This window comes from Artemia sp. Qi Xiang Cuo, chromosome 6 (assembly GCF_049724085.1).
Source record: "Artemia sp. Qi Xiang Cuo chromosome 6, ASM4972408v1, whole genome shotgun sequence".
Classification (NCBI taxonomy): domain Eukaryota; kingdom Metazoa; phylum Arthropoda; class Branchiopoda; order Anostraca; family Artemiidae; genus Artemia; species Artemia sp. Qi Xiang Cuo.
The window spans coordinates 52,933,155-52,955,648 of NC_142799.1; the positions used below are offsets into that span (position 1 = coordinate 52,933,155).

The window sequence follows — 22,494 nt, forward strand, 5'->3', positions numbered from 1 at the left end:
GAACTAGTCATTCTGTGTTTCTTTTTTATCATAAATCATGCTCATAATTTTTAATCTTATTTGTGGTATCGCACCAAATATTTTTCAAAACTTATTTTCACCAAAATCAGCATCGTACGTCTGATTGTTTAGTAAGCCTTTTAACACCTTCTACAATTCTTACTTAGTAAGTAATGTTTCCTTTGTTAATAAATTATCAATAACTCTATTACTATAACGGAAACTCTCAACCATCAAAGATTTTCTTCATTTTAATTCCCCATGTTTAACGGAGATTATTCCGAATTTTCTCAACATACTAAACAATATTTTAATATTATGCGGTCTAGCTACACCTCTCAAGTCCACAGTAATTCCATTCATTGTCTAGTTTTGTATCGCTCACAGTTTATACTTAAATGTTCCCTGCTTTCCCCTTAGAATAGTTTGACTGATCACTGAAATACTTCTTGTACAAAACTCTTTTCAGAGTTTTGACACCATCTGCTACTTACTAAGACACCATCTGCTACTTTTCGAGCAGAAGACTCACACCTCATAGAGCAGTGTCAACGACTTTTGTACAGTCGCGTACAGTGACGTATTTTTACACACAAGCACAATGCAATTCACAAAAATAGATTTTCTCTTTCGATTACAACTGCTCCTAAGCTCCATATCAACTACTACTACTAACAACTCACCGCAGCACCAAGCCACCTAAGGCCAACACCGCTACGCATGGTCCTCCTCTATACCGATATATTCAAAGCCTCCCTCTTTATATTCTCCCAGGAAATTCCCGTTTCCCATAAATTACTTGATATTAAATTACCATTCAAATAACTTGATTTTTCTACCTCACTTAGAAAAAAAAAAATATATCTCGGAGGGCTATAATTATAAATTTTATGTAGTCCAACAAAAATTTCACGTAGCATAAGAAGTATATCTTTAATTTATAACACAAAAAGGCAACAATTTTGCATTACCCTTTGTACACTGCATTGGTGGATTGTAGTTGAAATACAAACAGGACAGATAAAAAAAGAAATACAAGATAAATTGTGTACAAGCTGATCTTGTTCACAGATTTTAAGGTGTGACTACTTTAATTGATACTTACCCAGAAGATTTAAATAAAAATTCCATAATCAGTTTCAACAGCTCCATTCGTATCTGCACCACAAGTTCTATATGGCAATTAACCAATAAAGATCAACTAATTTCCGTAAGTATTTGAATAGTTAAAGTGTTAAAAAAGAACAATTTTTTACTAAACTTACAGAATTACTTTGGAATTTCCTGGTTATCTGTCTTCAAATGTTTTATCCTGTTTTAGTTAGAAAACTTAGGCACATGTTTTTATCAAATTGATTGCAAAACTGAGAAATGCATAGTTGACACAAAAGTGCATCTAGTACGTCGAAAACCATACTACTGTAAATAGAAGGGCTCAGTCTGATTTTTCCCTGAAGAATCTAAGGTCCAATTTATAAAAGTTTATCTCGCAGACTTGACTGGCTAATTCAGGAGGATTTTGAGTCAATTAGTCCAGAGCAAAAGCTTTTGCACATGTCCTTAGGTCAATCCTAATCATGTTCCTGCTTTCACAATTTCTCCCGGCGACAGTTAGTTTCAGTCGTTATTTTAGGTGACAAATAAAATCATCTACAGTTTTAAATGCTACATAATATAAAAATCAAACAAAAAAACAAACAAACAAATTATTCTAAAAATTCTCTTTTATTGACATCATTTACGGTAGAGACTATCGTGACATTCAATAAATTCACGAAAGTATTCGTTGATCTTGAGGAAACAAATATTTAATTCAGAACAGTCTAGTTTTCTTCTTCTTCTTCCGAATCTTCCTCTCCATCTTCAACGTCGTCTTCTTCGGCGTCTGCTTGATCTTCACCTTCTAGCCACCAGCTCGGTGCACCTAACCCATTCTCAGCCATTGATGCCTGTAATAATGAATCCGTAAATAAAGTGACTGTTAAAGCTGGAAGAAGAATGTATCTTAAACAGTGCTTTTGTGAATAGGAAAACGAAGGAGATCCCCTGCACGATCGACACAAAAGGGTATTGATTCCCGGGCCTAAAAGCGTTATTATGAATCTTAGATTTTTTTTTTCTATGACATTGCAAAAACTCACCCACATTGTATTTTTTGAAACAACTATCTAAAGGTTGAAGATAGTGAGGCAATATACAGTAACAAAGTGAATTATACTATTTCCAGTGAATGAAAAACAAATTAAAAAAAATTTTCGGAAAAATAAATTAGTTATAAAAGAAATAATAGACTTGTCTACTGCAAGTACTATTCACCGTGGTAGCTTTGCTGATAGTAGCAAAATCATTCATGAATCAACAAATAATAACATTGATAACGCTTCACTCGCGAAAAAAAAAAAAAACTGAGTGCACTTCTTGTCAGATTCTAAAACAAACAAATTTAAGTCATTATCTTGTCTTGATGCATATCTCAGTAATCAAATTCAAATCCGTGCATTTTTATACCCGCAAGAGCAAATTTTCCTTCCCATATGCTACCTGTTGCTACCTGTATTACTGGAAAGTTTAGCTAAGATATACCCAAAGTGAAGACCCGGACAAATGTTTTTTTTAAAATAAATTATTTTTAGAAATAAAAAATTACAGAAAAGACTGTAAAAAAATAATTTAATAGGAAATATATATTACGAAAATAAAGTTAGAATTCCAATCATCGTAACTTTTCCACCAGGAGCGCAGCTCCAGCATTTTTATTGGGGGAGCAAGAGGGGTCCCTATCCGGATAGTCAAGGGGCATGGGCTATACATACTATCGGAGAATTCACAAAAAAAAACTGGACAACAAAATAGTAAAACAGTAAAAATGGAGAAAACTAAAAATTATAGTCGACATTTTAGAATATTTATTTTAGATTTTATTTCTTCCACGTTATTATCTTTTTAATTCTTCCAATTTGGGTTTTTGTTCCATTTTTATCTCCCCTTTTTTTGTTATTTTGTCTTTTTATTTGGTCTAAATCGTTCGCACTTTCGCTTAGAAAATGTGAACTTGATTCTTTGAGACTTTCTCTAATATTGCTGAAGAATTTTCGGGGAGGGGGGGGGAGTATATTTTTCGTGGGAGGAACTTTCCACGGAGGAATTTCCCTTGAGGGGAGGAATTTTACGCAGAAGGTGTGCCAGATTTACCGGCATTATTTAAAAAACAATCAGAAATTAAATATAAAAAAAACAATCAAGTTTTTTCAATTGGAAGTAAGGAGTCACAATAAAACTAAAAAAGAACAGAAATTATTCCGTATATGAAGGGGTGACCCCTCTCTTTACGCTAAAGTTTGACTTTAGCGTAAAGTTGTCCCAATTTTTAAGAGCGACTCTTGAAACACAAGGACTGCTTAATTAGAATAGGAAGCTTTTTTAAAAATGCTAAAAAATTTTGCATTTTGCATTTCTTTGCCAGAATAAAGATCACGGATGCGTGGTTACTTTCCAGATGTACGATGAGCCAGATACTACCGGCATTATTTGAAAAACGATTAGGAATTAAATAAAAAAAAAAAAACAGGTTTTTTCAACTGAAAGTAAGAAGCGACATTAAAACTTAAAACGAAAAGAAATTATTCCGTATATGAAAGGGGCTGTTCCCTCCTCAACACCTCGCTATTTGCGCTAAAATTTGACTTTTGTTCCAATTATTAGAAATGACTCCTGAAACCCAAGGGTCGTCTAATTAGAACAATAAGAAGCTTTTTCAAAATTTCTACAAACAAGTTTAGCGTAAAGAGAGAGGTGTTGAGGAGGGAGCAGCCCCTTTCATACACGGAATAATTTCTGTTCTTTTTCAGTTTTAATTTCGCTCCTTACTTTCAGTTGAAAAAATTTGTTTTTTTATTTATAATTTCTTATTGTTTTTCAAATAATGCCGGTAAATCTGAATCACCCTCTATGTAAAATTTCTCCCCTCACGAGAAATTCCTCCGTGGAAAGTTCCTCTCGCGGAAAATACACTCTCCTCCGTAAAACTTCCTTCTGGACAATTCAATCCTCGCTGAAAGTTACCCCTCCCCCTCCGCAAAGCTTCTTGCAGACAATTCAGCCAAAAAAATATCCCTAGTATACTTTCATTTGAAAAAGACTTCAAGCTCTAATCGTTGTTCCGATCACTCCGGAAATCCCCTCCATTTAGATTGTGTGTGTGTTTCCTCCTATCTTTGAGTGTTATTCATATTTTTTTTGTCAAAGTCGAGGGTAAATACCAATATCTCTCTCTACAAGCTGTGTACGCATTTAAAATATTTTTTTTCTTTCTGAACAAGTAATCTAATATACTAACCCGAATAAACATCACTGGCTCATTTGTGTTATCACTTGTAGCCACAGCCTTGAATTTGATTTCTTTTATTCTGATCCAAACCTTCAATCCTGTAAAAGGAAAAGAAAGTTATATCATTCCAGTAAGTTTTCACTTTCTTTTTCAATGTTTTGTTTACAGAGACAGGTATCATGGCCCTTGACAAAAATTTTATTTGAATTCTATTTTAAAGTTTGCTAAGTTGGCAATCGATCAACTACATACAAAAACAACGGAAAGATCGCCTTCTCATCAAGTCATGTTCCAGTGGTCTTCGGTATCAAAAGTTCCTGGTATGGGCACAGCGGCCTGAATTGTCATGGGCACAGTGGATGAGGTAAAGATTTTTTTGCCTTAAAAAAAAAACAAAAAAAAAACATCCGATTTGGCTCACTGTCTCTTTCTCTCAGACTGTACGTCTAGAGATGGTGCTGTCAAGGACTCAACTAATTCAGGGCGATTTTTTTTTAGGTTGAGAGGCTTAAGAAAATCAAGGCTTCTATACACACAATCTTTAACCCTTGGAAACCGCAAATAAATAGACAATGGAATAAAAACAACAGAGAAGAAAAGCGAGAGCAGGATTTTTTTTTTTATAAGAACAAAGAAAATACTGGATGAATCAAAACAGATATTTCGGGAGAACAACTACTTCTCTTCTTCAAAAATATATATCAGAAAGTCTCGAAGAGTCAATTTCATATTTTCTGAACAAAAATGCGAATGATACCGACCAGATAAAAATAAAAAAGACAAAAACGAACCACATGGAGATCAAATGCAACAAAAATCTAAATCGGAAGACTTAAAAACCGAAAAAGAACATAATAGCATAAATCAAACTTAAACCAATTAAAAAAAATGAACAGTGAAAAATCCAACTCAAAAAGCTAGCCACCCTTCCAAAATCAAACGACTAACAATAAATAATGTTCACATTAAGAAGCTAGACAAGCGACTAAGACTCTTTTAAATAAAATAAAATAAGCAAAGTTCTACGCCCCATTTGTCTAATTTTAAGCAAAATCTCTTTAGCACAGGATACAGAGAGGCGTTAGAAATACATAGATATTATCATTTAGTTTAGGCTCTTAATAGGAATATGGGTGATTTTAAAATAAAATACTCTAATTTTGGTTTTCTCAGACAAGAATCTGATAATTTGTTCATCGCCAAAATAAGTTATGTGTCACTTCCACATTCACAAAATGATACAAGCTCCCGACCCATCAAATATAAAAGATACTGTGCTAAAGAAGCTTTACTTAAAATTAGACAAATGTGACGTAGTTCTCTGCTTAGTTATATTATTTCATTTGAAAGAATCTTAGTTGCTTGCCTAGCTTCATATTGAGAACATTATTTATTATTAGTCGTTAGACTTTGGATAAGTGGCTAGCTTTTCATCCAGTGTTTTGGTTGGCCATGTAAAAACCCCGTTCTCGATTTCCTTCTCTTTTGTTTTTTATTCTTTATGATATCAGGCCAAAGTGGTTTACGAAATTATTTTTTGGACACTGGAACACAAAAATATTCTCAGGTCGTAACTTGGGGGCAGATCAACTCTTGAAAGTTTCGTTTATCCACCATAACTGTTTTCCATGCTCGCGAAAAGAATTTAGAACTTGAAAAAGCCTTTTGGTTTCCACCCATTCTTAAATTTTCTTGACCCTGAACAACTGAAACACACTTTCATGAGAAGCTACAAGTTCTTAGTTATTTTACTGGATTTAATAAAAAAAAAAAAACTTTCCACAAAAGAGACTTTCAAACAAAAGTAAAGAGCTACATTAAAACAAAGGTGAGCAGAAATAACTCAAATAATTTTCCAGGCGTAAAGCTACCATATATTACCATAGTTAAATAAATGAAACCCAAAACAAACAGAAATTCCAGTAAATAACAGAGTTAAACGCAAAACGAGCAATCCTGGCTTAGACCAATCCTTATTTCGAGCTATGTGCTTCTATTTCTCATAATATAAACAAAAAAAACAAAACATTAAAACTATGATTACTGAAACAGAAATGAATTGGATTGACAGTTTAATATATATACTGATTTTAAAAGAGAGAAAATGTTTTAACTGTATTTCGTTTTGAGTAAAATACAAAATATGTTCTGGTCTTTGGAAGGTATTTGGGGTGTCGGCCCTACTCTTTTTAGTTTCTGCTCGTTTTGAGTTTGAATCGGTTATTTATTGTAATTTCTGTTCGTTTTGGGTTTTATTTATTTATTAGTGGTAATTTATGATAGTTTTACGGTTAGAAAATTATTTGACTAAATTTGTGCTCATCTTTAGTTTGATGTTGCTCTTCACTTTTCTTTCAAAAACTTCTTTTGTGGGAAATTTTTTTTTTTAATTATTCTGTTCGCTTTTGATTGACATAGTCTTTTTCATTGATAAACAGAAGAATATTTTAAATCTTTTCGATTTGCTCTATAAGAATCTACACTTTGGTTAACAATTTAGGATTCAACAATGAATTTCTACGAAAAAAAAAGAAACGCTTTTCCATGACGTGAAAAACAGTGAAACAGCGAAAAACAGTTTTTTTTTGTCCAACTGTTGGAATAGGGTTTGCAAGAGGTCATATATACATTTATGTCATATTTAATGCTGAGAAAATGCGTACAGTCCAAGTTTTTAGAGACGGTAGAGGCCGTCAATAAATTTTTCCGCGGAAAAAAAAAGTGTCTTTCAGGCTCAAGTGCGTTATTCTTGTACTGTGCCATTTTCCTAGTTCTGCTTGTACTAGGCTGCTTGGATACATCTTATAGGACTTGAACCCCAAGCCCCCTGTGTGCATTTATGTAGCCATACAAAAAGAAATCAGATCGTGAAAATAATACTACATCCAAAATTGACTCACCAGTTTCTATGCGAAATTTGGTTTCTTCATCAACATTCCATATAAAGACTTGTTCTACTTCATTGAAAACCGTAGTTCCGGGTAAAAGACTCTTCGGTACACAAATATCATCAAAAAATCCTAGATAAACTGAATAAAAGGGTAGATAGAGCATGCTTGTTTCAGAATTGTCTATATCCTTAATACAGAACATGTAAGAAGAAGAAAATGATTAAAGTTTTAGAGCACCTTTATTTTATTAATGGATCTTTTTTTTTTTTTTACTAAAGGCTTGATAGGTAAATTCTAGAATATACTGTTAGCAGCTATGAAAAAATACAATTTTCCACTATACTGCAACGCCCCGCCAGAGGGTGGTGATAATTAAAAAGTCTAGCATAAGGAGTACAAGAAACCGATAAGAGATGTGCCTTATCTTTGCCACTTTGCAACACAGCCCGTTGACCGATGTTTAGCAACAAGGTTTTAATATTAATTAAACACCACTAAGGCTACTGACAGTGCTACCTTACTAAGCGTTATAAAGTTCCTACAAGTAATTTTCAGAAACATGGCTCTTAATGTTGTTTTAAACTTGATTTTAGCGGTAACAAAATAGTTATGGCTAGATCGGTATGCAGAACAAAGTATGCCAAAAAAAGCAACAAAAAAACATGTAGGCTACCTAAATGCCCTCTTGCCAAAAATGGCTCTTCTATCTTCGGCTTCATGCAAAGCGCAAAAAAAGGAGGTGTTGTGAGAAACAATAAATACATCTAATGTATTTTTTTAAGTTTTTATAATTAACTTTTGGATTTTGCTCGGGACTCCAGCTGACGTTGCTTGTTATACTTTTTTGCTCAGACACGAACTTTCGTTTTCTCGTTTATCAATTTCCGTGCTCCTTAATCGTTAAGGTAGGAAATGAGGTTAGCAGCTGCTTTCGTATTAAATCAGGAGTTAAGCAGGGTTGTGTTCCATCCCCCTTTATATGGATCCTTTTGATGGATTTTGTCTTAAGGAGCTTAGGAAAGGCAATGGGAGACCACGAGATCAAATGTGGAGGAAAAACTTTCATGGACTTAGATTATGCTGATGATTTAAGCATCGTAGATGAAAGTGTGAGCAAAATGAATGAACTTTTAGGGGTTTTGCGGGTTCAGGGTGCTAGAACAGGTTTGCAAATTACTGTTAAGAAGACTAAGTCGCTAACGCTAGGAATAAGTGAAGATGAAAAGGTGACGTTGGGAAACGAAAAGACTGATCAAATGGACAGCTTCGCTCACCTTGGTAGTATTATTAGTAAAGACGTTGGGTGCAGTGAAGATGTTAAAAATAGAATAGCCAAGGCTCCGGGTGTTTTCTTACAGTTGAAAAAAGTTTGAAAGAATAAGAAGATAAGTATTTATTTATTTTATTTATTTATTTATTGAAAAACACGTCAAATAAACACAACAAGACGGAGCACTTAAAAGAGAGAGGAAAAAAAGAAGACACAAACTATAACAAACTGAACCAACAAAGAAAACGAATCACTGATTCACTGAAGGAGCAGATAGGACCATTCGTGTAGATTTCGGATTATTTTTCTATTATGCTTCGCTATTCGTCTAGCGACGGCGACGCCAGGGTCTGTGACTTTAAAATTTTCAATTACATGCGAATTCTTATACCACGGAGGTAGACGAAGCAAATACTTCATAAAAAGAAAATATATAGCTCTGATTTTATTCGGGTCATTTTTTGTGAGAAGTTTCCAGAAGGGCGTGGCATATAAAATGTGAGGAAGAACGATGGCGTTATACAAGCTTGCTAGAAGCAGCCAGTGGAATCGGAGTTTGCACGATACAACTGAAGCGTAAGACGCTGAAATTCATCGTTTAAGCTGTTCGAGGAGAAGTTTTCGGGTGTGACGGATAGATGAACCTATGGGTAAGCCTAGATAAATGAGGTGATCCACTGGCTGGACAGAGCTAGAAACAAGGGTAATGGTGGGAACACAAAAATCAATTTTCTAATTGAATAGGACGATTTCTAATTTTGAAGAGTTGAACTGAAGTCCAACTTTAATATATTTGGTTTCGAAGATTTAGAAGATTTCAATTATTCACTGAGAGGATCGGCTAGGCTTCAGAATATCCTTTACATAGCGTGCGAAAGACAAGATAATAGATGAGAAAATCAGTGAAGTTGGAAAATGATCGTGGGCATCAAAGATACGATTACTGAAAAGGTTGGGAAAGATAACTGCTTATTGACGCCCTTCCTTCTTGACTGGAACTAGTCGGGTGCGCGGAAAGGGCGTCAAACCCTTGTCAGGAGGTAGCTTCAGTCGGATCCGTTTCCTGAGAGAACGAGTGACAGCTAGATTCAACCCACGTTTACCGGCCTTCAAAAGCATCGCAGCATGGACTAGAGAGTCGAATGCACGTCTAATGTCGTGTCCTGCCAAAGAAACGCTCTCTCCAGAAGATTCGGCATCTATCAAGACATTAGCACCGACTGTTAAGGCATCAGCACATCCAGTTCCTCGCTTGAAGCCGAACTGATGCGGAGGAGTGTAGCATACTATTTCGAGTTCCTGTAAAAACAGTAACTCGAAGAGCTTGCACAGTCACTGTGACGTATCGGACGGAATGCTGTACATGAAGTTTCAGATTTTCCCTTTTTAGAAATGGGAGTCAAATCTCCGATGCAGAAAGAGGCAGGAACAATTCATTGAGAGAAAATCATCTGCATAAGCAGAGAGAGATGTGCCGTGAGAAGTTTACCTCCGCGTTTCAAGTGGATCGCACTGACTTCGTCAATGCCCGATGAGCCTTTCCATTTGAGTCTACAGATGACATCTTCAACAGAGCGGGTACTGGCGATAAAATCTTCATCGGGATGAGAAGATAGAAACTGATCCAAGGCAGCCTCGTAAGGCTGTTCGATGGAGGGGTCAGGAGCTGAGAACTCTGATTTGTAATGGGCATACCATTCATCTTCAGGGATGTCGGCTGGGGATGGTGAAGGAGAATTTTTTGTAAGACGAGAGAAAAACTTGAAGATCATATTTCTATCTTGCTTGGCACGGGCAGAATAACGATTGACTAGATTTTTCCGATGCCGAGCCAGGGCCTTAGAAAACTTTCGCTTCCTGAAAATCCGCATGCTGTTCACAAGACCCATATTCGGACGTTCACACTCTTTCCATACTGAAAACCAAAATTTTGCTTCATTACATGAAATGACGAGATCTGGATTTGACGACCACCCGGGAATGATTCCTTTACCAATTCGTTGCAAAGGATCACCTTGTTTTTCTGCGAAGCGGAGAGCATGGCAGATTTCTGCGCAATATATATCTAGACAAATCGAAACCTCTTTTTGAGGCAACTGGAGTGACTTCTCAAGGAGATGAAAGGGGAAGCTGATTTTATTCAGGACTGAATCTACCGACTCGATGAATAAGGCTTGAGCAATTTTCGACCAGTTACGACGGTGTCGAGGTGCTGAAGGAGAAAGAGGTTTTGTTTGGTGACCAGAAGATGGCATACCGACAGAGCAAGTTATGGGAAGATGATCAGACAACTGATAATCAAACACAACCTTTACTATATCCGCTCGCCAATCTGACGATACTAAAATGTGGTCCAGGCTGGAAGTTTGCGAGGACGTGTGAACATCCGAAAAATCGGACGATTTTTCTAAACACACACAAGAAATCATGAAATAAGCCCTTAACTAGTGTTGTACGCAGTGAAGCTTGAGAACTCGGCTCTGACAGATTACAATTAAAGTCACCTGCTATTATGCAGGGTAAACCTAAGTGTCGTATTTTGTCTATACATGAACCTAGTTTTTCACAAGATAGCGCAAATTTACGCTCAGACTGGTCATTATTGTAGTCTGTGGGAAGATACACAGTAATACGCGCAGAACAATTTGCTGTCATAGCTAGATAATTATTCTTTGCTTCGAAGATACTAGAACGGAGAGCTGATTTCACAAACGTAATAAGTCCACCCGAGGTTCGGCCTCTATTGTTCAGCTGTCTAGCGGGTACGCAATAAGTTGTCATATCCTCAAGCTCAAGTATGTACAGACCATGTTTAGTAACAAAATGTTCCTGGAGACAAATCACACTAAACTCAGAATGGAGGCTTTCCAGAACCGGAAGTTTATTAATAAAAGAGCCGTTTATATTCCACGATAAAAGAGTTATTGACGAGGTTATTAGTTCGTGGGTTTACGGCTTTTCGGGCACTTCACACAAAAGCAAGTAAGACCCTGACTCTTGCAACAAAAGCAAAAGGCTGCCTTCTGACACGGGGTATCTGACGTAGATTTGTGATCGGCGGAGCCGCATTTGGAACATAATGAACCGTTCTTACAATCTGCTGCTAGGTGACCGATTGCGTGGCAGTTAAAGCAGCGCCGAGGTAAGAACACGAACTCTTCAGCTGGGAGGCGTTCATATCCGATTTTCACTGAAACTTTGAGAAAGGTATCGAGGTCATTCCGTGTCGGAAAGTAGACTTTAAATGTTCGAAACTGGCCACACTGTAGGATTTTATTACACTTGGGGATTAGCTGTTTAAGAGACTGTTCGTCTAGATCCTCTGGCACACGCTTGATCGCAGATAAAAAAGCAGGTTCCTTGAGGGAGATTTTGATTGGCGGTTTCGCACGTTTAGCTGCATCCACTATCTGGCTCGCGGTTTATTTGGAATGTACCACGAGTTTCCACTCGGTATTAGAGTGGCGTAACTCGTTTATATCGCCGTCTGGACATGGGCACAGTTTGTCGATAAATGCTTTGCGTTCGCTTGGGCATTTTAAGTCTGTTGGAGGGTCTTTTAGTATCAAAGAATAAAGCGGCCTCGGGGGTGCGGTTTGGGACGATGGAGATTTATCTGGCAGAGTGAATGTAGAGCGGCTAGTATTTAGCATAAATCCATCCAATTTTCTGGAGAGTTTGTTTACTTTGGACACCACTGTAGCGTGAACTGCCTCACCGATGGCAGGTACTTCACACGGACTAAATATCACAAATTTCGGGATCGGGACATTTTGTTTTGCCGCAGAGACTAGCGACTTGCACATATCAGTAATGTTATCCTCATCTTTGGCATACGAAACCATCCGGCTTTGAATGTCCAGCTTGCTGTGAAGGGTCTTTTTAGCTTGTATGATTGTATCATGTTCGAAATAGTTTACTGCACTTTTCACAATCTGATCGAATTTCATCCCTTCAGTGATTGATCCGCTCAAAAAGTTCAAAACTGGGTTGAATCAGCTTTGCAGTTATCACTTTCACACAAAAACAGCCGATGTCCACTGAATCACACAATACTAGGAACAAGGGAAGCGTCGGGACCCGCTCATCAATTCCCCACAATTTAAGAGTAACTAAATACCGGTATGTACATACGGCGCTTGTGGCTGGAATGTTACCCCCTTCTGCTCATCGCCTAATATATGTTATCAGTATCGCTGCTGTACAAAAAGAGTGCAGTCCTCAACGGTAATTAAATCGTTCGGTCTGAATCTCAGTACTTGCTAAGTCACTAAATCCCAAGGGAATTTAAATTCAAGCAGCAAAAATGTCAATAGCAAGTAAATAAAATAAGCCGATTATAAATCTCTGTAGGGAATCACACAGGTTGAAACCTTACTTTATTAAAAGGTTAATATCCAGAAACAAGGTGTTAACACAACGAACTCTCAATCAAGACTCAATATGCGAAACAAGATTAGAATATTGGAAGCTACAGTGATGACAGTGGTCAAATATGGTTCTGAAGCACGGGCGCTCTGAAAAACGGACGAAGATTTGCTAGATGTTTTCCAGAGAAATTGTCTACGGATTGTTTTGGGTACCCGGCTGAACGACCGTATTTCAGATAGTAGGCTGTACGAAAATAATGGTTCAATCCCACTTTCTAGGGCTATAATGAGAGAATAGTTGAGATGGCTAGGGCACGTTCTGCCGATGAAAGATGACATATTGCCGAAGATAGTCCTTTTAGGCCAATCGTCTAGGGCTAAACGGAAAGCAAGTGGTCTGCGGTTGGGGTGGGAGAATGTCATAAAGAAAGATGTAGGAGAGATGGGAACTTCCTGGGAGGGTGTGAAGAAGGAGGCTTTAAATAGATTGGGATGGAGGGAGAGCGTGCGCAGCTGTGTTGGTCTCAGGCGGCTTAGTGCTGCAGTGAGTTGTTAGTAGTAGTAGTAGTTAATCTCGCCTTTCAAATTTTTGTTGTTTCACAAGCTTTTATGACATTTCTTTCCGCTATATTAAATATATTGAAGCACATTAGAAGTTCATGTAATGTCGATGGATCTCATTTAGAGACAAACCATGGATGCATTGATGCCTCTATGTATGTAACATTTCCGAATTCTCTTCAGAAGAATCTTCAATGTTTCCTAAGAAACAACATTTCAAAAATTTTTCAATCGGATTTAAAATAGATTCAAACTTGATTTAAAAAAAAAAAAGATTCAACGAACAGGGAAATCGCAATTTAGAACAACATTTTGTGAAAACAAATCGGGGCAAGATACTAAAACCACACCTCTTACAAACATGGATAGATTTTTGCTCTTTACAGAAGTCCGATTGATTCACTAAATTATTTTCAATAATAGGTCATTTCCACTGAATTTCACTAACTGATAGTGACAATAGCTGGCCCTCATTTCACTTGAAAGGGAACTAGACTGTCTTTAAACAATATTTGTATGTATGCATGTATGTATTCATAACTCATTACACAAGAAGGAAAAAGATAGAGTACATTAAAACAAAGAAAAGAACATCAAGAGTTCAAAAACAACAACAAACGTTAAACGTCAAAAATGGCATTTTGCCATTCGTTGCTAGTTTGCTTACAGCACAAGCTTACATACCTTGGCACATGGATTCGATAGACTATATATTATCATCAGTTACAGGCTATGGGGTCCAAGGGGGGACTCACAGCAGAAACTTAGTACATCCAAAAAAACGCAGGATCCATTTTAAGACGATCAGATTCACTAAATATTTGGTAAAAAAAAATACTAAATGAAAAATATGTGACAGGGCTACATTATTATAAATCCTTACAAGAAAGGCTCTATTCAAAAGGAATTGGGAACTTAGAATCGCACCATATGGACAATGGTTTTAAATCCTCCTCAACTTTCCCTAAAAGTTCCAACTTAATAGGCCTACCCTACTCCATTCCCCAGATATTGCTTATGTGCCGTTTTGACAACCCGGAAGCTCCTATATTCCTTTGATTCAGTACTATGGTAGTAGCAGAAGCAGTAGTAGCAAAAATAGCAGTAATAGTCACGATCGCACACAGTCATAGTCGCAGTTCTAAGTAGTCGTAGTCACAGTCACTGTTTTCAAAATTCACAATCAGAGTCGCAAGTAGTTTCAGTCGCAACCGTAAGCAGCAGCAGATGCAAGTATTCTCAATCACGGTTCCAAGTAGCGACAATCGTAATCAAAAGTAGCTGGAGTCACATTCATAAGCATTTGGATTCATCTTTAGATTTTGTTCAACATCCCCAATAACTTGCTCTGAAACATCGTACTTAACACTCCAAGGTGTTCCTGGGATATTACACATATGCCATTTTGACAATCTGGATACGCATAGTGCCTTTTGATTTAGTTTTACATTCCCTCAACTCTCTCTGAAAATAAAATTTAATACCCCTTTTAATTTGATTCAATATCCCCCTAAAATTTCTTGAAAATTTCACTATAATGCCCTTTGCCTTAGAAGTTGTAGCATTAGCAGTAGATGTAGCAGCAGAAGTAGACACATAGTACCTCCTGGTTGATTCAAAATACTCCTCGACATGCACTGAAAGTGTTAATTTAATGCTCTAAGCTGTTCCTGGGATACAGCTGATATGCCCTTTTGATGACCCGTGTCCACATAGTGTGTTTAAAATGAAATCAAACCATGCTATGCCTATGCAAGCTGTTAAAGGGCGCACCAGGAATATCTCAGGAAAGGCTTAGAGTGTTAACTTGAAACTTTCAGGGCATGTTGAGGGGTATATTGAACTAATCAAAAGGCCCTTTGTGTATACAACTACTGCTACTGTCACTAGTGCTGCTATTACTAAGGATAAGGTATTAAGGTGAAATTTTCAGGGATTGTTGAAGGGGATATTGAACTGAGTCAAAGCAGACACTGCTTCTTCCATTACTAATGCTAGTACAAAACTACTATTGCTAAGGATAAGGATATTAAGGTAAAAATTTTAGAGAATGGTAAGGGCTGGTGTTGAACTAAATCGAGCACACTATGTGCCTGAAGGTCGTCAAAAGGGCGTATCAGCAATATGTCAGGAACAGCTTAGAGTACTAAACTCAAACTTTTAGGACATTTTAAGGGGAATATGGAACTGAATTAAAGCACACTATGTATGCACGGGTTATCAAAAGGCTGTGTGAGCAATACCCCAGCAATGCCTTAGGGTATTAAGCCAAAATTTCCAGGGCTTCTAATATTACTGCTACTAATTCCACTACTTCTACTGCTATATTTGAACTAACTCAAAATAATTTAATAATACCCAAGTTGTGAAGATGTCATGGGCAGAATATCTTAGGAATGGTATAGAGCATCAGGTTGAAAATGTCAGGGAAATTTGATGGGGATGTAAAACTAAATTAAATCACACTATATACATGCAGATTGTCAAAAGGGTGTATTATAAATATCACAGGAACAGCTTATGGTATTAAGTTGAAACTTTAAGGGCTACTACTATACCTACTACTACTACTTGACTAAATCAAAAGAGTTCAACTACATCCAGGTTGTCAAAATGACATAGATGCAATAATTCGGGCACTGAATAGGGTATCAAGCTAAAACTCTTAAGGAAAGTTGAGGGGTATGTAAAACTAAATGAAAAGGCATTAGGTGTATGCTGGGGGTCGAAAGGGTGGATCAGCAATATCTCAGGAACGGCTGATTGTATTAAGTTGAAACTTTCAGGGATATTTTATGCTGTCATAAATCTAAATAAAAAGGTACTATATGCAAGCTGGTTGTCAAAAGGACTTATCAGCAAAATCTCAGGAAAAGTTGAGCCGATTAAGTTGAAGCTGTCTGACCTACTAATAACACTACTGCTACTACTACTATTGACCTAGATTAAAAGGATTTAAGTGCACAGAATAGAATTTACAAAATAGGGCTTTAAATTTTACTTTTCAGGGAAAAAATGAGGGATTGTAAAACTAAATCAAAAGGTACTACGTGTATCTAGATTATCAAAGGGGCGCATTTTATATACATGGAGGATTTAAACAAATTATTAGCATTATTTTTAATAAATACAAAATTCTAATATATGGTCTCATAATAAAAAGAGTTCATATTTTCATTAATAGGCTAACGTTAGAAGATTTTGTATTTCACATATATCTCTTTGTATTTCTGTTTGAAAGAATTGCGCCCTGACACCTCCACTCTTAGCAACCATAAAATATTTTTTAACATTCTATAAATTTTACCTTTTACTGATTCAGATGTAATTCCTGAGATACTTCCCTCGATAATCTCTCCAATGAAAGGACAGAAAAAATAAGCTGAAAACTTGACCGCAACTTCATAAGATCCATCACCTGACTGAGGCACTATCCTATCACCAACTTTCAAGAGGCGATCAACAGACATACATAAACCTAGTTCCGGAACAACCTAAAAAGATATATCCTTTTATGATAAATTGAATTAGCAAGGTATCTTTCTTAAATTTGGATATACTTGAAGCATTGGCTGGGGTGGGGTTGTGGAGGCTAATGAAGATAAATGTTGAATTTTAAATTACAATGCAGGACAGTACTTTGCACTGTAATTGAAAATGTATAAACACAAATTACGAATACAACGACTAAAAGTCGTTAGAAACAACGAAAATTTGAATTGTATGGTTAACTTTTTTTTTTTTTTCTTATATATACTTCTTTTGTTCTTTTTATTGAAATTTCATGATTCTTCTAAAAGTGCAGCATGAAGAGTTTCAATTTATGTTACTTTTTTTATTTTCAATATTTCATTTGATATTCAATTCATTTAAATGTATTACGTATCTATTCATTCTACTTCCGACGTTGAAAGTCCCAAAGTCAAAACTGCTTCCTAAGAGATTTAACTGCTTCCAAAAACGCTAAAAAATAACAAAACAAAAAAGATGCTTAGCATATTTGATTTTGCATAATGATAAAGATGAAGAGAACAAAACAAACTAAAACGAATAAGAATAAGGAAACCGTTTAGTAATCTAAAAGGTTTTGGAACATGATTTGTGTAAATTTCCGGTTTGGTATAGCTCTATATTTTTCTCTTAAAAAACTTCTTTTGTAGAATTTTTTTTCAAATTAATTTCTGTTCATTTTTAACTGACTTACTCTTTTTCATTGGTTAGGAAAATAGTAGTTTAAATCGATTCGGTATATAAAAGAAATCGATCGAGGCCATTTTACACCCGTAGACGGATAACGAAAGGTTAGCTGATTCCGATTTTGAAAAAAAAACAAACATGTTTGATTTCGCATCATGCAAAAAGATCAAAATGAATAAAATACTAAAAGAAATTAAAATATGGAAGGTTTTGAGTCCGTTAAAGGGCTATAGAACTAGATTTGTGGGAATTTCTGGTTTAACGTAACTCTTTACTTTTCTTTTAAAAGCTTCTTTATCAGACAAAATCATCCCTTTTTCTTTTTTATTTAACATACTCTTTTCATTGGTTAAGAAAAATTATTAGGCTATAACTTTTCTTAAGGCGATATTAGGCTATTTTACACATGTAGGAGGAGATATATTTTGTACCGTGACCGGCTGAGTTTCGACTTTGCTCTTTATTTTCATAGGGGGAATTGGATGATAGCGGTAAAAAAAACTATTCCCCATTTTATTCGCTTTGCAGTTTTTTTCCTAATTTTGGTTAATCATGTCCTAAAATGTAGCAAAACAAGAGAAAAACTTACGAAATAAAACTTCGATATGTAATCCAAATTCTAAGAAAATCTGTCTATATGAGTTCTTTATTTTAGAAACTTGATGAAGTTTGATCTAAACTGATGAAGTTTGATATATATATATATATATATATATATATATATATATATATATATATATATATATATATATATATATATATATATATATATATTTGTTCTATTAAAAGTTCTTTTGAGAACTTTTAATATTTTTCTATTGCTTTATTTTCTTTTTCTTCTTTGCTTTTTTTATTTAGCCCTAGCACTATCGGAACCATCCCTTAAAAGTTGAACAATCGACAGTATCATACAAATTTGTTATTTCAGAATACATCAAAGATGGAGAAATCATATTCAAGCTTTGCCAACTCCCATTGATTCGTCCTCGGTTGAACTATAGGGTAAACAGAAAGATAAAGTATTGAAGGAAAATATGAAGCAGATAAAGAAGGAGAACATAGAGATCTCAAGAAAAAGGAGGATAAATGAGAACATATCACTCGTCTTCCCTCCCCTCTCCTTCCCAGGTGTCTCAATCATCCAAGATATTCAGATTTTAATTTGAATATAGTCAATTTTTTATGTTTGAATTAATTTATTTTGCGGTTCTTCTCTTTTTGCTTATTGGTTTTCATCGTTTTTTTCATATTGTATTTCGAGTGTTGCTTTCTTATGTTTGAATTAGAAGTGAATAAGAATGAATGGTAATACCATAATTTCTATTTTCTGTTAGTATTATATTATACAACATAAATTTTTGAATATAAATAATATAGACTGTAATACCATAATTTCTATTTTCTGTTAGTATTATATTATACAACATAAATTTTTGAATATAAATAATATAGACTGTAAGGGATTAGGAGGGTAAAAGATTTTGAAAAGATTGGCTTTCCCACTAAAAAAAAAGAAAAAAAAAGACTTCTACGCAGGGACTATTCCACATTTCTACTGCCACGTTGGGGACGCTTGTCACACTGACGAATGACAAATAGAACTGAGTTAATTCCTAGTTTTTAACATATATTACTGCAATGCTGTAAATATTTGTAAGTGTGTTGCGCGGGGGGGGGGGGAGGAGAGGAGGAGGTTGGTGATGAAAGACCAGAGCTATATTCGACATGTCAGTAGGGATTAAGTTTCCGCACAAAAAAAAAAAAAAAAAAATCTTGGCTGGGTTTAAATGTTATAAATCAGGCTGTTACCACGCCGTTGCTACAAACGCCACCTTGTAGGCCATATAGCGGCCAATTGTTCTAATGGTAACGTTTGTTCTCAGTGTGCAAGTAATAGTCACAGTGTGCTCAGTGCGCAGTGATCATATAATTACTAAGGAGCAGCCGTGTATGCGAAAAAAAAACGGTGTGGTATGTGCAAAGTTTCAGGTCACTCATACTATTACGCATCCTGCCCACAAAAACCAAAATTCAATTTCAGAGCTGAACAGATCCAAGAGCTTCCAATAAGTACTGATAGACTTCGCTCTGCTATGTCATGGAATGTTGATGGTGGGCTCTCGATAAACTACCAGCTTTGGAGAAACTATGTAAATCATATAGCGTAATTTGTTTTCTAAGCTTTTATACCCTTCATCTAGCGTAATAGTACATTTACCCCCTGCAACAAGATTAAAGCAAAAGATAGGTAAAGTGATGGTTTAGCCGTCTTGACAACGATTCAAGACTACTTAAAATATTTGATTGCTATCTTGCCGTAACATTTGATGAACTTATTACAGTTAATCTCTTTCTTCCAACAAATTTCAGAAAGCTTCTGAAATAAAACTTGTTATTGCTTGCAGAAAAATAGCCAAATTGTTAAAAAGTGATTAAAAAGATGATTGTTAAGTGTATGCTTATCGAAGACTTTGATTGTGACTTACTCCAGAACTCAAGAGCTGAAGAGCTGAAGTGTAAGACCTGAAACCTTACTTCTATTTTGTCGACCGGCTACAGGGTCAGTCCGAAAAACAAAACTACAAGTTCATTTTAGTTTCTGAAAAACACTTCTAACCCTGGCAATGCAGCCTCCCAATTTGGATCTAATGATTAACGTCGGTCTGGAAGGTGAATATAGTGTTCATATCCCATTATCCCTCTCAATTCCCATTAGTGGCATTCATTCTTCTGAAATCAAAAGAAAATCAAAACATTTTCATCTTAAGTATTGTTACAAGATTAATAAAGATATCTGTTTAGCTGTGTGTAACCGCATATTGAAAAGAATCTGAGTTCTTTTCAGACCCTTCAGCAGCAACCTGGGACGGATAAGGTTTGAGATGAATTTTTACCGTGCAGAGAACACTCCCACTCTAAAAAGAGCTGAGATGTACACTGTTTCTATAAGAAAGTGAAGATAGAGCACCGAGAAGTTTGGATGGTCTAGAAACGAAAGACTTTAAGCCCCGTGTCAATCATGGAAATTTTTGTCACGTTTGTGGAATAAGCGTGAAAATGTAAAAACATAGTTCTAATACTTTGCGGTATTAACAACTTTGGTATTAAGCGCTATCCCGATAGGCCTATTCCATCAGTGTCTCCAAAACTAAGCACCTAAGAAGAATTCAGGTAACTTGGATCACTGACTGAAATCAAGGACAAGCCTTGAACGAAATCAAGGCTAGAATAAGTAAAGTATGAAACACTTATAACTAGCCACAAAATCCACTATGTCCAGAGTCCAGAAAAGAGATCAGCCTGAAGAACAAAATACAAGTCTCTGGGGCGTATATCCGCTTCATTTTGGTGTATGGATGCGAAACTTGGCTGCTAAAGGAAAAGGAAGAACGCTCACTCGACATTTTTGATCGGAAGTACCTAAGAGCCATTTGCTACCCCAAACTCAGCCAAAGGATAAGCAATGACAGTCTAATGCAAATATGCAGTCTGAAGTATTCATTATCTACCATCATCAAGAGTAGAAGGCTCGGGTAGCTTGTGCACGTTTTGCGGTACCCAAATGTGTACCCGACCCGTCAGTCCCTTGAATTTAAACCCTCTTATAAGCGGAAGGAACAGAAGGAGGTGGAACTAAATCATGGCATGCCACAATGAAAAAAGACCTGGAGCCTCTGGGAGAATTCCAAAGTACGGCAGTAAATGAGACAAATCGTGGCTGGATGTTGTTCTCCCTCAAACAGAAGATCAAAGGCAGTGACAGAATATGGTCCAACACATCCATGGTGCCAATCTGGGCTAAACAGCCTGTGCCTCGACCGTCGAAATAGATTAAAGGACGGTTTTTGTAAGCTGAAGAGAAAAGCCAACTTCACTGGCAATGCCAAAAACAGAAAGTCAATCCTGTCCACAAGTGGAAAATGTTGTCTGGCAGCAATTTGAGCATAAAATTACGATCCTGGCTTTTAAGCAAGCCTTGAATCTAACAATTCTGATCTTGTAAATTTATGCTGTCAATTAGTAATTAATAAATTAAGTATTAATTTTCAATTTGTTGGGACAAGCCATCAGAACTTCATTCAACCTTCAGTGTATTTTTTTAACGCTTATCTTGAAGTATCATTTAACGTTAAACTTAAAACCCACCGACCTATGTCAACCAAAAATTCACATAGAACCCCTCCTAATGTTAGAGCTCAAAGTTCTACCTCAAGAATCTTCAATAAGTTGATTAGAGCAATTGATCCTCAGGCGGCCTGATGCTGCAATGAGTTGTTAGTAACAGTAATAATCTGGCTTTTCGGTTCATTTTTGCAACAGTTCTTACGTTAGACGATCTTACAAGGCAGAATCATCCGCCGGAAGAAAGATTTGAAAAATAAAACCTATTCAGACCTCTAATGACACTTACTTGCTAAAGTTTTCAGAGCTCTAAGTTGGTATTCTGGGCAGTTTTTAACTTAAGACTGTCTTATAAGCGAGCTTCGATTTTCACTGATATTCATAATCGACATTTTTGTAAGCTAAAACACCACTTGTCATGAATATTCCTCTTAAACCAGAAATTTCTGTAAAGTTGCATGCACCCCCGCCATCTATTTCACAATTGGAACAGTGACAAGTGCTATTTTGTTTACAGAACTGCTTTTCAAGTATTTTTAGTTATTGGCAAAATGAATTCAAATAGATTAAAAACAACCATGTTGCGATACCTAATGTCTGACAGAGGACTCACTCATGTAGAAAAGCCGGTACATCTCAGAACTCAAGCGAAAAGCTACATTAGCGCAATCTATGATCCAAATATAAATAATAATACTCCAGGAAAAGGTGAGTGCCTTAGTAATTTTTTTTTTTTATAATTTTTAAATGGTTTAC

At 36.0% G+C, this 22,494-nt stretch overlaps 2 protein-coding genes across 4 annotated transcripts in view; one reads left to right on the forward strand and one right to left on the reverse strand.

Annotated features, from left to right (window-relative positions):
* Positions 1-1,712: 1,712 nt before the first annotated feature.
* The window catches only part of Polr3H (RNA polymerase III subunit H), a 76,162-nt gene continuing 55,380 nt past the window's right edge, over positions 1,713-22,494 (reverse strand). For all 3 annotated transcript variants that reach the window (XM_089090818.1, XM_089090816.1, XM_089090817.1), the window contains exons 2-5: positions 16,727-16,913; positions 7,228-7,356; positions 4,337-4,425; positions 1,713-1,949 (exon numbers count right to left, since the gene is read on the reverse strand). In XM_089090818.1, the coding sequence (XP_088946944.1) occupies positions 1,824-1,949; positions 4,337-4,425; positions 7,228-7,356; positions 16,727-16,889 (507 nt within the window). In that variant the 5' untranslated portion in view covers positions 16,890-16,913 and the 3' untranslated portion in view covers positions 1,713-1,823. The remainder of the gene's footprint in view (positions 1,950-4,336; positions 4,426-7,227; positions 7,357-16,726; positions 16,914-22,494) is intronic.
* The window catches only part of LOC148951372 (thiosulfate sulfurtransferase/rhodanese-like domain-containing protein 3), a 32,579-nt gene continuing 32,295 nt past the window's right edge, over positions 22,211-22,494 (forward strand). Inside the window, exon 1 of the mRNA XM_089090819.1 lies at positions 22,211-22,446. Within this exon, the coding sequence (XP_088946945.1) occupies positions 22,290-22,446 (157 nt within the window). The 5' untranslated portion in view covers positions 22,211-22,289. The remainder of the gene's footprint in view (positions 22,447-22,494) is intronic.